Source organism: Embiotoca jacksoni, unplaced genomic scaffold (assembly GCF_022577435.1).
Source record: "Embiotoca jacksoni isolate LCO1_2020_lvr unplaced genomic scaffold, fEmbJac1.0.p SCAF_63, whole genome shotgun sequence".
Taxonomy (NCBI): Eukaryota; Metazoa; Chordata; class Actinopteri; family Embiotocidae; genus Embiotoca; species Embiotoca jacksoni.
Genome location: NW_027185418.1, coordinates 742,620 through 757,378, shown reverse-complemented (window position 1 = coordinate 757,378; position 14,759 = coordinate 742,620). Strand labels below are relative to the sequence as shown.

Sequence of the window (14,759 nt, the reverse complement as noted above, 5' to 3'; positions counted from 1 at the left end):
GGGTTACTCGAGCGATGACCTAATGTGATAACTATATTCTTCCTCATTTCTATAAACCTGCAACATTTAAAGGCACGTTTGAGAGATTACAAAGCGAGGCCCGAAAATAAAATTAAAAAAAAAAGATAGAGCAGAGCTGATATTTTTGAGGCCGATTCTCAATATTAGGGAGTCAAATAAAAAAAAAATGCAATGTTGATATATTTTCTGAAATGCGGTTATCAAACGATCATGACAAAAATCTGTAATGGAGGCGGGGTATTTTATAGTTTACTGATAAACTACGTTGTCCAAAATGATATCAGTGCCCTGAAACGTTCTGTAATAACTATAAATATAATAGAGGTTCTCTGCCGGGTGTAAATTCAATCTGTACAGCATGACCACTTTCTGCAGAAAATAATATCAGTCCAGCGGTGGTTGAATGGTGAACTAAAAACAACTCGTGTTCTCCTGCTGCTACGATTCACATCTATAAACTGACCAATCGGAATAAAGACATTGAACATAAATACTATTACAGTTGATGATTTGTGGTTTACACCACGGCACTGCCATTTTTTTTCAGGCATCTCACAATGAGACAGACCTAAAAACCAACAAGTCTTCGAAATGAAACAACACAATTTCTTTGTCATTTGTAACTGACTTCCTGAGCAACTCCCATAATCACTTCTGATCTGATACGCCTATCTTAACCACAACATAAATTGTCAGTTCCTTTCCAAAACCATCAGGAATCGCTGTTAGAAAATGAAACCCATCTCATAGAGGATAGTTAAGGTTTGGCTTCGGTCCAAAAAAAACTGCCTTGTATCATCTGAACGCCTCAAATATGAATGTATTTTTAAAGAGTTTGAAACCAAATTTTATTTCCTTCGTGTTATTACTAATTGATATTGCAACATGACTTTACAACAGCAATTTTATGAGTTGTTTTACTAAGTCAATATGTTATTGATGTTTATCTAATCTACCACCAATTTCCAGCAGCGGCTGTTCGTTGGGGACCAGATTAGATAGCCAAGGAGTATTTCTCGTTTCCACCGGCTGTTTACTGTCAAAGACTATGTTTATATGACAAGGAAGCAAGACGACGGCTGCAATAAACACGCCAACAATAATTCAGTGGAAGATTATAATCGTCTGATCGCTGTCTTGTATTTATCTAGGAGGTGAAATCGAGTCAGGTGACTATTGATAGTAAAAAAAAAAAAAAAAAAGTAATGTTGGTATGGGATTTTTTTTTTTTTTAACTCTGAGCTGCAAAGAATAGAGAACAAAGAAATCAAAATATATCGACCTATATCCGCACAGACATGTTTTATTGAATACGCGTCACTCGGGGACAAAGATAGAGCTGACATTGATTGTTTAACGGGTGTTGTAAAGCATGACGGTTCCTCCACGTGAGGGCCAAAGCAGTGTGTAGCTTTAGACTATTAATATAAATGCAGGCTGAGGACCGGGGATTGTGAAAGAGTCTGCAACAGCCTTAAGTGAGGAAACGGTCTGAAGAGGGTGAGTGCTGTGCTGTGTTCAGTGTTGCTAATGTATACGGAGGGATGAATGAAAATATCTGTTGTTGTTTTTCTCTGCGGATTTGCTGCCCGAGTGCACATAATGACTGCAGAGTGATGTCGTTGTCTCTTGCATGTCTTACAGGGTCAGCTTAACCTGCAGAAGATGCTAAATGTCAGTGTTTTCTGCAAAGGCAGCATATATACATACGGCTTAATGGGAGCTGATGGAATTGAGTTGATCGGAGAGAAGAATACTTTTTTTTTTTTTCCCAGTCTCGCGTTGTGATTTCTCTGACGTCTCCCAGTGCCACATGGATATTTTTGGGGTTTGTCTATCTGACCAGGAAGGCAAACGTTTCCTCTTTCCCTTTTTTGTGGGCCTGATATTCTGTTGTAAAATCATTGTATTCAGATTTTTACTTCGGTATTCTCGCGCTTACAGTTAAGTGACAATATAAAAAGTCACAAACAGAGAAGAATACAGACAAAAGGGGGAAATATAAGAAATACAGCAAAATAGGATAAAGAAGAAGGAAGAGAGGAAGGGAGAGAAAAAAGAAGAAGAAAAGTACATAAACAACATTTGCGATTGAAAATTGTGTTTACTCGTGTTGAATAAAACCTTAATTTACAAAGTATCGAGTGGAGTAAAAGTGTAGTATTTACATGTAATATACTGTGAAAATAGTGGAATGGGGTCACGAAAAGAAAATGAAATATTTGGTACTAATACTTTAAGCCCGTACTTTAGCAAATCATCCTGTGTCCTTGAAGATTAGGTTCGTCTTGTTACGGAGCTGTGTGAAAATAACCGAAAATAACACCTCTTGCGAAAATCACTGTGATCCTCCTGACACTTATTTGTTTGCTTTTTTCCGCCGTAATTGAGAGAAAATGGCTATGAATGGATCTTTTCTGTTTTGTTCCTTTCCAGATCCGTCACAATGATGTGGAAATTGTTCCCTCTCAGTGCTCTCATCCTCGGAGCTCTCGCGTCCCCGACTCCGTCTCCACGGCCGCCCGCTGACGCAGCAGAGGGACCCTGTCGGATCTACAACTCCGGCCGGTCTGCGGACTGTCTGGGAAGACGGCTCGACGGTGTCCCGCGGAGACAATTTCCGTCCACGCTGGAAGAAATAGACCTCTCCTACAATAAGCTTCGAGCCGTTCGCGCCGACGACTTCCGCCACCTCCCTCGGCTTCGCGAGCTTCAGCTGCAGTACAACAACATTTCGCACATCGACCACGACGCCTTTAAAAGCAACACGTTCCTGGAACATCTCAACGTCTTCAACAACTCCCTGCGGGAAATTCCTGCCGCGGCTCTGACGCCTCTCTTGAATCTGAAACAACTCTACATGTCCAATAACCTTTATAAACACGCCACGCTGGCTGACGGCTTCTCCCAATTGGTCAAACTCCGGGTTCTGACCATGGGTGGTCCTCTGGTGATGGGTCTAAAGAAAGAGGATTTTCAGCCCCTGAAGAACACGAGCCTGCAAGGTTTTGCCATCAAATGTTCTTCGAATCTAAGTTACTACGAGCCGGGAAGTTTGGAAGTCATTCAGACGAGGCAGATGGGCTTCGACATGGCCGTAGACCAACAGCCAAACGCCCTCGTTCACATGCTGCGCGATCTCGCCAACAAGACCTTCGCCGTCGTCCAGTTTCGCAACCTCTTTGAATTCGCGTACTACCCGGGAAGGGAGGATATCTTCCAGGGTTTAAAAGCCGTAACAACCCATCAGCTCATCTTCCACAGAGGTAAATTCAACGAGAATCTGCTGAGGATGGCTTTAACGAATTTACAAGAGGCCCCCATCAAAAAGTTGAGACTTCAGTACATCGACTTCGCCCGTTCGCCAACATTCGTTGATAGCGGAGCAGGTTCCAGCATCACGGACCTGGCACTGGACAAGTTAGATCTCTGGTGAGTATCTTCTCATTTTGTGGGCTTCATGTGCCAGAGTAAAATGTTACGAAACATGGTGTCAAATTTGACATTTGTCAAAATATCATCGTAAAATTTTCCTAGACTTACGATAGGTTAACACCGTCACAAAGATTTGTTTGTTTCACGTTGCAGTTTATGAATAGTTTTAATTGCTTCTTGTGTCATATAAGCTTACGTTGGATAAGTTCGAATTTTTATGGAGTATTCCCTTTCCAGGGTATCATGACATTATAAAAACAAGCAGTGTTACCAGAATAGTCCATAAAGGAAGCAATAAGAAAAGGAATAGTTCCTGTTCAGTGCCTTCTGTTTAATTAGCGTATATGATTCAAGAATTTTAATAAAGTCATAAAATATGTCTCTCGGTTCCATAACATTTTGATGAGCAGATGGTAGGTTAAACTGGAATGACATTTGGTTTTCATGGTCATCATTTATCAGTCACCACACGTCAAAATCCAATTGCAAAAATGTGTGCGCTGTCAGTCTCAATCATATAACTGATGACTTGAAGGCTTCATTTAAAGCCCAATTTTTCATTGCTCAAAACTAATTTGAGCTTTTTGCTGAAACAGAAAGTATCCTATTTGCTCAGTCTGGCCACACTGAAAATAAGAATTGATAAAAAATAAAAATAAAAAAAAAACTCAACAATATGTTCATGATTTAGTAATATTCTCAATTCCATGTTACAAAAACTGGCAGGACTTAGAGTGGGAAAAAACTGAAAACCCAACTGCATGAATTTTTTTTAAATTTATAACCACTTTTAATGGGCAAAGCCAAATAAAAAAAAAATAAACAAATAAAAACCGAGCTGTACTCCATGTTGTCATTTGATTTAAGAAGTGTACTGTTTGGCATGATTTACAGCTCATCTGGAACATAACCACAATTGACTGTAAAACAATACATAAAAGGACGCCAACTATAGCACCACTTTGTGGTATATCATATCTGACACAAAAGCACTTTAGTTTGAGGAATTCAATATTTCTGAAAAAGCTCCCAAATATCGTTGAGTACTCGTTTTTCATTTACACATGTACAACACAATTTTTTTTTTTTTTTAAATCTCTATTTCTTGTAGGTATATCAGCAATCCTGATGTGCTGCGCTTCGACTGGCGTTTCACCTGGCTGAACAAAATCAAGAACTTGTCCTTTCAGTACGTGCACTTCAACTCCGTACCTTGCGATTCCTGGGTCGAGATGAAAGGCGTGGAGTTTCTGGACGTCTCCAATAATCGACTGAAGAGTGAGTTTATATTTAACCGGCAGTGCGATTACAAGGGCACCGTGCCCAATCTTCTAACCCTCAACATGAGCAACAACGACTTGACCAGCTTAAAAGACTTGTCATCTCTGATGAGGGAGTTCCAGCAGCTGCAGGTGTTGGATTTAAGCAACAACAGATTGGGATCTGCGAAAGATAGCAAAGACTGTGTTTGGCAACAGAATATCACGCGACTTATCGCTCACCACAATCAATTTGTAAGTGAAGCCCTCAGCTGCCTTCCAACTACGGTTCACTACTTGGATCTGTCCTACTGTGACCTGGACCAGCTGGACATGACGTACTTCGCGAAAGCCGCCGACCTGAAAGACCTCCTACTGAGTGGGAATAAAATCAAGTTCATCCCGTCCAAGTGGGAAAGTCCGTCACTGCGGTCTCTGGCTTTGGACGGGAATTCGTTCGGCCTCATCAGCAAGGCGTCCTTCGAGGACATGCCTCGATTGTCTCGCATTAGGGCCGGGAACAATCCTTACCATTGCACTTGTGAGCTTCATACTTTCGTCCAGGACACGATCTCAAAAGGAAAGGTGAACCTCACCGACTGGCCTTGGAACTACAAATGTTACCACCCGGAGGCCTTTCTCAACACGGCCGTATCGAAATACTTGCCCGGTCACGTGGCGTGCGACATGAGACTAGTAATCATCATCTGCGTTGCAACCACCGGAGTGGTGATCCTGATACTTGTGCTGATTTGCTACATTTTTGACCTGCCGTGGTACACTAAAGCCACGTATCAGATCATCCGGGCCAAATACAGAGCTCACAAGGAAAAGGCAGCTGGGGGAATTGGGGCTTTTACCTATCACGCCTTCATATCCTACAGCCACTCGGACGCTGACTGGGTGATGGAGCAGCTCCTGCCGTGTTTGGAGAACAACAGGAACCCCTATCGTCTGTGCATTCACGAGAGGGACTTCATGCCGGGGAGGTGGATCATCGATAACATCATTGAGAACATTGAATGCAGTCGTAAGGTAACAAAATGTAGTTTTGTTGTAGAAGCATTACTAGTTACCAACAGTTACAGTAAATAAAGGCTCGCATGACCATCGTGTCCTTAAAATAAGGTTCGTGCGGAAAAGAAGAAGTGAAACCGACCAGGTAATTCGGGGCAGACGGCTTTTCAGGAACTATGTTTTTAGTCCGCTGATGCGTCAGCTGGTTGACGATGGCAATATCACCAACTAAACCTGCTTATTCTCTCCTATTTATGGGTTTATGTTTATTAAAAGCTGCATATAACGCCCAAATAGAAGATCTATTAATACAGTAGTCTAACTTGAATGAATGAATGTTGGGATTTGGTCATGGTTGGAGTTGTAGTGTCGTGCAGTGTTAGTTTTACGAGCCCTTACAGGCTTCTTTTAGCACTTCCCCTCTGGGAAGTCGTGTGACCATCTTAGGAGCTCTTTAAGTAATCTGGAAACTTGATGATAATCGTAACATTGATTCTTTAAGGTCTGACGAAGCGAATAAAGATGTACACTTTAAGAGGCAAATTATATGTACGAGTAAGCAATTGGTTGGTGGGCACCGATGGGGTATTGTTAAACATTTGAGGCTGATGAGGTTTGTCTACTGGCAGTAGTCCATCTATGTGGTCATTTATGTGACTCAGAATGGTAAATTGGCTGATCAGCTTCCTAAAGATATTTCATTCATCCTGTGCAGACGAGAACAGCGAGGTTTAAAAAAAAAGAAAAGAAAAAAAAAATTGTTTCTTGCATGTACAAAATTGCTGATTACATGGAATAGTTTCCCTTAATACCAATGTCAACCCATTCCTTAATATCTACAACCTGTTTTTAAATAGCTTTTTATTCCGAGTAGTACAACCCAGAGCACCATCAAATCCAATGTAGAAGTATTACGGTGTTATGGATATTGGAAGACGTAATTTCCTTTCTCTTGTCGTCTTCCTTCCCAGGTAATATTTGTCCTGTCTCGGAACTTCGTCAACAGCGAGTGGTGCAACTACGAGCTGTACTTTGCTCAGCAGAGAGCGATGGGAAAGACCTTCAGCGACGTCATCCTGGTGGTGAAGGAGCCCATTGAGCTGACCTCCCTGCCCAGCAAGTACTGCAAGCTTAAGAAGATGCTCAGCACCAAGACCTATCTGGAGTGGCCTCAGCAGGCTAAACAGCAGCCGCTTTTCTGGGCACAGCTGAGGAACGTCCTGGGTAAGCCGACGATGAGCCGAAAGAAGTCGCACAGTGTCAAGAGCCGAACCTCATCCGTGGGGGTGAATTTCTGCGATTGCGCCCAGGATAGAATGCCAGAATTAGCGATGACCGATGTAAAAGAAGAACCAAAAAATATGATCAAGAGGAATGATGATGAGCTGTCAAATCAGACGCAAATACCGATGGTGGCCTTTTATCCTAAAGATCAAACCAGCGCCAACATTCCTTCAGCATTGTCTCAGTAAATTCCTGACCTCAAGTAACCTGTGTTTTTTTGAGTGGGTTATGCCAACCTGGGAGCAAAAGCCAAAGACAATGACGGGCAAAAACACGATCCCTCCCCGCCCCGCGGCGTTCTGCCATGTAATCCCCGGAGGGCCGAGCCGATGCCCTCTGCTCCGCTTCCCCTCTGAGTGTCTCAGGCCAGGTGCTCTCGGCTGACAGGTGCTGAAAGGCCAGCTCAAACGAGATCTCCCATGTTGCACTCTGGATAACAAGCGAGGTCTCGGGAAGCTGCGTGGTGACAGGTGCCACGCGGTGAAAAGAGCCGGGCTCCGTTACAGTCTAGGCAATTGGCGGTATGAGATCATGAACGCTCCGGCTCTGATGTTCCCTGGCCGCGTCAAACGCCACACAGGCTGTCTCACAGTAAGAAAAGTTATAGTGCAAAAGCGTGGAAATTGTGATTTGGTGATGCTCCAGCACTATATTTGCTTCGGCTCTTTGGATGTTTCGATTTAACGAGCATACGGTCTTTAAGGGGAAGTCAAATATATAGTACATCAAGTGTTTCAAGCTGACTACTATACTAATATACTAAAGTATACTGCATACTGTATTTGCTCAGGCAGACACCAGTTTGATTGCTGCCATATGTTAATTTGATTTGGTTGTCTAAGTCCTCTCAAGTCACTGCGTTCAATGGGCTGACAAAAGGCTTCATTACTATCAGATTTTTTTTTTTAACTAAATTGCTAATGACACAAGAGATAAGAAGACAAAAAAATTATAATCTGATAAACTTATAAATGTAATTTGATATTTGCATTAAGAGATATTTGACCACTAGGGGGACAAAGAAACTCCAAAAAACACACTGACAGACACAAAGTCCTGATATTTCACCACAAAATAATGCTATTGGGCAAATGAGTTTGCAAACAATTTTATACTTCCTTATCACGTAGAGATATGTAAGATTAAAATTAAATGTTTGAACTTTTAGCTGTCGCTACACACACAAACTAACAAATAAATGTCAGCAGAAATCAAGAATAAAGCAAAAAGACAAGATATTAAGATATACTGATATAAAGAATTTTATCGTACAACACCTTTCTTTCTGTTCTTTATGAATACATTTGGGTTGAGCTGAGGTCAGACTCGAGTGATGATAGTTACTATAAATGTTCTTTTTAAACCGGGTTGTTGTTTTGTTTTTTTGTCGTTTGGTTAATTCCAAAGTTATTTTCCAAATGACTTACTTTCCCTTTCACTTGCAGTAGTTTATTAGTATCTCGATTTTATATGCTTGGCGATTATCAAAGTCTTCAAATGGTCAGTAGATGACATCCTACTGGCCATTTGCCCCCTACAGAGGGAGGGACAGAGACAACTCAGCTGTAGGAATGTTTTTATGGAAACGGGTAACCAGTCTGGACGACTGGTATGTATTTGCATTGATGATGGATAAAAAAGCTCTGTGTAACATATAGATTTGTCTGTTACTTTTTTTTATTTGACGTGCTGGCATGGAACATAAGACTTAAGTGTTAAACATATTTTGTAAAGACATGTATGAAGACGTTTATTTTTTATTCAGACTCCTTGTATTCTTTTTCATATTTTAAAGTGTCGTATGTGCCTCATTTTAATGACCTGTATAATGCTGGACATTGATCATTCTTAATGAAGAGGTCAAATGTATTATTGTGAAATTGAATAAAAATATAACCGTCCTAGTCAACATTGGTAAAAGTGTGATGACTGGCGGGTTTTATAATAACTTTGGTTTCCAACACTAATGAGAGATGAGAGGCTATTTTTTTTTTCCACATTCAGTCAGTGTCTCTTAATCAAGTCAAACAAAGAATAAAAAACTGTCTAGAGATCTGATATAGTTTTTTTCTGTTTAAAAAAAAAAAAAAAAAAAATTCAGATAGCCAAATATTGAACTGTAAAACATTTGTTTCAAGATAATGCAAATCCACAAAAGATATTCCTTAAATTAAATTTGCTCTGAAAATTACTTGATACTGGCATTTGAGAAAATCTGAAGAGTGTGAGCCTTAAATGATCTGACCTGCTACGACCTTTGTTTTTGGTTTTTCATCAGTGTTGCTGTACTGGTGCCCTACTGTTAATTTAACAAAAAGTATGCAAATATAAAGCCTTCACACTAAGCTGCATGCAGATACTGATGCAAAAGAGCTCCAAGAATTTCCGTTGACTGACTTGCACTTACAGTAATTTGTGTTGCCACTCAGGTTGCGCTGTCACTCAAGCATAATCATCCCCTAACTTGCAAATGATGTTCGAGGGAAAGCATTAGTCACATCTAATAAGCAGACGAGAAAGACTGATAAAAATGAACCCAGGCAGCACATGCGGGGGGTGGAAAGGAAGGAACTGCTTGAGCCCATTTCTTGGATTACTTGCTTATAATTTATTTAGCTGCATTAAGATGTTTTCAATCCCAGGTGTTTCAGGTCAAGCATTCATTTTAAATCCTGACATTTAAGTCAACATACAGCAGAGTCCTTAAAGAGCACACAGAGATGGATACTTAAACAGCTACACAATCCAAAGCCTTACATCTACTTAACTGACATTTGGATGAATTTGTTTACAGTTGTAGAGAACATAATGTAAAGAAGACATCAAGGGGGGGGGGGGGGGGGAAATAAAAGCAATTCGAAAAAATCTGGGATGTTGATTAATTTATCGAGTTTCACGCAAACATTTAAGTATAAAGAGCCTGAACCAAAAAAAACAGCATTTAAAAGTGAGTTTATAATAATAATAATAATAATCTATAATTAATTCCATTTATTTCCCTCCAAACGTTGTGACATAACATTAAAAGGTGATGAAATTCAGAAGAGTGCTTTTCAGCCCGCTGTTCGGGTCCATCAGGGTCTAAAGTGGTTGAATTACATGGGCAGGCGGGTCACCTGCAGCAAGTAGATGTATGCTGCTGCTCACAGGGAGGGGCCTATCCAATTCTGATTAATTTGCACACCTGGTGGTGAGAGCAGCACATAACTAAGGAGGTGAGAGCTGAGCTGCAGCCACTTCCACCAGCATCTGTCAGCGCCAGTGTCCAGGTGAGTTCCTGCCGTCCGTCCTGCTGTCTTTATCGCTGTTTTATCAGTTTCGTGTGCCGTGTCGGTTTGTTTTTAACATTTCCAGGAAGTGTTCGTGCTCAAGTCGCTGCCATACTTAATTAACACCGGCTTTGCAATCGACATTCAAAGGCTTTTAATTAGCTCCCAGATCGCGCCGGGAATAAATGATAAACTGCAATCACTGAGAATAATTAGAGGAATCTGGCGCCGCATTAGTCAGAGAAGTGATGTTGCGTAATGTGCTCTGGAACTATTCACACGTGCACAGGTGATGCATTATTGATGCTCCTTCATATAGCCTGGGCTAAAAAAAAAATTAAAAAAAAAAAGAAGCCATCTAGTGGTCTGAATGATGAAATATGACCAACTTCTCCAGAGTTATTCCTCAGCACGAAAGGCATTAGGTTGTTTATAGAATGTAACGCAAGCCACGATCTCAATCTATTTCATGTGCAAGATTCCCCTGCATGGGGTCTTTCCTTTGTCCTCCACTGGTTTAATGGAGGTGTGTGGGGGGGGAGGGGGGGGGTGAAATTACTTGCCCCCCCACCCCACCCCGTATCCGCTTCTCAGGTGTCTTGATAGTGCAGGGCGGGTGTAAGGTTAGACATTTAAACTGTTTTAACTTTGGATAACACTCCAGACCCGTGTGTATATATGCATGCTATCTGGCCTCAAGCTGAGTTTGGCCCAGACGCTCCAGCAGGTTTGAGAAACGCGTTCCCTCGTGACACAAGATGTGAAGAAACGTACCCGACGCCAGCTTTTTTTTTTTTTTTTTTTTTTTTTTATATTTACTCTCATTCTCGAGGGGACTTCTGTTTACTTCCCTCTATGATGTTTACGCGCTCACTCATCACAATGCGTAAATTATGGTGTCTCAAGTTGAACTGAAGTAGACGCGTAGCAGATGTGTTTAGTTAAAATGAGTCCGAACGCCCCCCCCCCCCCCCATCCCCCTCAAAAATAAATAAATAAGGAAATTGTTTGTTCCATCAAAAGTTTCTGACCTGTTTTAATTCTATTTCAGCAGATTAGTAACGTTTGGAGCAGTTGTTTCTAACATGAAGGTAAAGAACCTCCGACGCATCCTCCCAAATATATCCGAGAGGTCATGACATATTTTAAGACATAACCAAAAAAAATTAAATCTGATTTTAAATGCATAACGCTTTAAGGTGTCAGCGTAATATGAACTTTTGGCTTTCAGACTTTACAAGCATGGGGGAGGGGGGGGGGGAACAGGATAATTTTGCATCTGTTAGGATGTAGAAATCCTTCAAATGAAGAAAGAAAGGGACCGCTTTGGTCAAAGCTGCTTTCCGCTCACGTCTTACTGAAGGTAGAACCAGTGAGATCGGGTCACGCGGTCTTTGCCTCATTTTAAGGGGGTCACTGCTTTAGAGGCATGGGACATGTAAGTTTAAAAAAAACAAAACACAAACAGTTAATGTTCGCTCTGGATGCCAGGATTCAACTGAGCTAGTGTCTTTTTTATTTTTTTTTATGCCATATTACCGCTCCGTTCTGCGGCGTGCACCAGGCAAGTAGAGTTTTAGATTATTCGGGACAGAAGTGTTATCAGCGGTCATTAGGCGAACATAATGCTTCCCGTGTTGTATCATTTTAGCTTCGGGGCAGAGACTTAATGAAATCTTATCGTCGCTGTGAGGTTGCCAGGTAACCAGAAGAAGTCCTTACCCCTGGCCAAGTAACGGTCCAACAACAACAACCACGATAAGACCTTTACAATTGACGAGTGAGCCGGGGAAGCTGTTTTGCTCCGTTTTCAGTGTTTACGCTCCGCTAAGCTAACTAGCTGCAGGCTGCAGTGATATTTACCATATATGATAGTGGTACGAATTTCTGCTTACATTCTGCCAGACCGCAAGCACGCACGCAAGTGTATTTGTATTCCCTCAGTGCATCACCTTGCACTCGCCAGAGGAAACATTTGCATCTACAGCGTGCCAGTAACTATCAGTGCACCATCTCGCCCTTCAACACTACTGCAAAGTTGCATCTTTGAAAACCTGAAACTTTTCTTTCCAACCTCTCGAGGAGGAGGAGGAGGAGGAAGAAGAAGAAAAAAAAAAAAAAAAAAAAGTCATCCCCTTCCTGAACTCGAGGATCTCTTCAGCTCCAGAGTCGGTGATGGAGATTCTTGGTTTCCTATCTGTATCTGAAGCGCATCGAAATTGCTTTCTTTCTGTTTCGTCCCCAACCCGCAGGAATCCATCAAACAGCCGAAATGCTGCCCCCCTCCCCCCCCCCCCCCCACGTCTCCCGACTAGTCGGTAATAAAATCGTGTGTTTCGATAATCTTATTTTGTCCTTCCATGCCTCAATTGTAGGACATTTTCAAAAATGTGTGCCAATCTGCAAGGAGCTATGGAGGACCTCATCAAAGTGTTCTACCACTATTCTGGAAAAGAAGGTGACAAGTACAAGCTCAACAAAAAAGAGATGAAGAATTTGTTACAGGAAGAACTCTCGGCTTTTCTGGCAGTGAGTATTTTCGGAAAGGCCGAGGAAATGAAACGGTTTGTAACGACGTTATGTTACGAGACGTATCCTCATGTCCCATTTGCAACACAACAACGCACAAAGCGAGATAAAATGCTCATTAAATACCAGTAAGGTACTGCTCTGAATTTAATTTCTTCAGTTTCTCTGGACGTGATCAGATTTGACAACCACAGAGTATTTATTTTGTTAGAAATAAAATGTTTATAGTAAAAAAAACAAAAAAAACCAGACTAGTTTATAATTTGATTACAGAGTTTCAATGAAACGGTGAGATCAAAGGTTGGTCAGACCGTAATCATTGGAATTAGATTTTCCCGTATCACAAAAGCAGCTTATATTTTAAATGTAATAAATGCACGATTACTATAGCAACCAATGCTGCGTGGCAATAACCTTCAGAAGGTCAGATGAAAACCTGTCAATCAGATATGCTGGAAGAATTCCCCATTTCCCCCTGGATCCTGACATCCACAAATGTTTCCAATAAAGTGACAAGTAATCGAAAAACAATGCTATGAGCTGAATGACTTTGATTTTGATTCATTTCCAACGGTGTTGATGCTTCCGCACTTTCATTCCATCACTGCAGCCCGGGAAGCTGAATTTGTGATAATTGGAGAAAACGACATGCAAAGACTGCATCATTTCCACCATAATTTATCGCCTTAACTTGCCTTTTAATATTTGGAAATAACTAGTGTTTGTACAGCTTTTTAGTTTAATACAGCCGATCGTATTTTTTTTTTTTTTACATTTCACCTGGTTGGATATCGATTGTTTGTTGTTGCTATGACCAAATCGCCGTTTCATGCCGTCATGGCTCCGATTATCACTTGCAGTTAAAAAGCTGCTAAGAAAGAGCTGTTTAAGTAACACGGTATCAGCTGCAACAGAGAAGGATGCCGCATAAAGACAAAAATGCTGCTCAGAGTGGGAGACTACGTTATATACAAGCTGCTGATGGAATATGCAAATAAAACTTGTAACATCTAAAAAAAAAAAAAAAACTAAACCCCCCCCCCGGCACGCTATGATAATATAGTTAGAGAATTACTATGTTTTTTTTTACTTACTTTAATGGGTTCTGTTATCATCATTTATATATTATTACTGACTGCTAAGACAAATTGCACCTTGAGGAAATTAAGATGTATGCTCTAATTTAATGCCAAATTTATTCAGATTAATGTGCTATGATTCTTTAAATAAAAAAAAAAGTTTTCATTCCTAGGAACAGAGGCAGACTTTCGGCTAGAAATGATAGAGCCCGGTTCTGGCACGAGGCCCATTGTTGGTGCATTACCGTTATGACCTGGCCCATTTTTGGGGAAGGGCAATTAAAAAGCGTCTTCCTCACAGTTTAATCATGGCGCTTCTCTTTTAGGGCCCCAGCGAGTCGTGCGTGGTGGAGAAGATTATCTGCGACCTGGATGAAAACGGGGACGGCGAAGTGGACTTCCAGGAGTTTGTGGTTCTGGTCGCGGCACTGACTGTCGCCTGCAACGAATTCTTTGTGGATTCTTGTAAGAGCGGCTAGAAAGGCTCTTAACATTTCACATTAAATTAACTGCGTTGTCGACATAATCCCTGAAGTAAAAGTTTGCTGAATAACACGCCACCTTAAAAAATGTTGCGGAAGCTTTATCACTGTTAACACGATGTCTTTTTTTTGTGTGTGTGTGTGTGTGTGTGCTTCAAAAGTCCTCCATCTTAATAAAGATGTACAAAAAAAAAAAACAAAACAATGCTGTGTTTTCACATGTCTTATTTGAGGAAGCTTTTACAAGCACATCTGTCACCACAGGCCAGTCTGCAGCATTTTGAAGTGAAACCACGTCACTAAGCAAGAGCCCTGTCAACAAGTGGAGAAGACTTTATTAGCTTTCTGGAAAGCGTGAGCACCACCCAGTGTCTAGTGGGGGTA

The 14,759-nt window shown here is 41.2% G+C and overlaps 2 protein-coding genes across 2 annotated transcripts; both read left to right on the top strand.

Moving 5' to 3' along the window:
• The first annotated feature begins 2,465 nt into the window (after window positions 1-2,465).
• Window positions 2,466-8,896, top strand: tlr18 (toll-like receptor 18). The gene is made up of 3 exons (XM_069175031.1): window positions 2,466-3,453; window positions 4,568-5,750; window positions 6,704-8,896. Exons 1-3 carry the CDS (start codon window positions 2,468-2,470, stop codon window positions 7,202-7,204), a joined length of 2,670 nt encoding a protein of 889 aa, XP_069031132.1. The 5' UTR covers window positions 2,466-2,467; the 3' UTR covers window positions 7,205-8,896.
• Window positions 8,897-10,220: 1,324 nt separating this feature from the next.
• On the top strand, window positions 10,221-14,509 carry s100a1 (S100 calcium binding protein A1). The gene is made up of 3 exons (XM_069174974.1): window positions 10,221-10,285; window positions 12,661-12,814; window positions 14,220-14,509. The coding sequence occupies exons 2-3, from the start codon at window positions 12,674-12,676 to the stop codon at window positions 14,370-14,372; spliced, it is 294 nt and encodes a 97-aa protein (XP_069031075.1). The 5' UTR covers window positions 10,221-10,285; window positions 12,661-12,673; the 3' UTR covers window positions 14,373-14,509.
• Window positions 14,510-14,759: the final 250 nt, after the last annotated feature.

Excerpts from the sequence above, each read along its gene's own strand:
- tlr18 (XM_069175031.1), top strand. The coding sequence starts at position 2,468 with ATGATGTGGAAATTGTTCCCTCTCAGTGCTCTCATCCTCGGAGCTCTC. Across the intron at positions 3,454-4,567 it reads CTGGACAAGTTAGATCTCTG|GTATATCAGCAATCCTGATG; the intron begins GTGAGTATCTTC and ends TATTTCTTGTAG. Across the intron at positions 5,751-6,703 it reads ACATTGAATGCAGTCGTAAG|GTAATATTTGTCCTGTCTCG; the intron begins GTAACAAAATGT and ends CTTCCTTCCCAG.
- s100a1 (XM_069174974.1), top strand. The coding sequence starts at position 12,674 with ATGTGTGCCAATCTGCAAGGAGCTATGGAGGACCTCATCAAAGTGTTC. Across the intron at positions 12,815-14,219 it reads AACTCTCGGCTTTTCTGGCA|GGCCCCAGCGAGTCGTGCGT; the intron begins GTGAGTATTTTC and ends CTTCTCTTTTAG.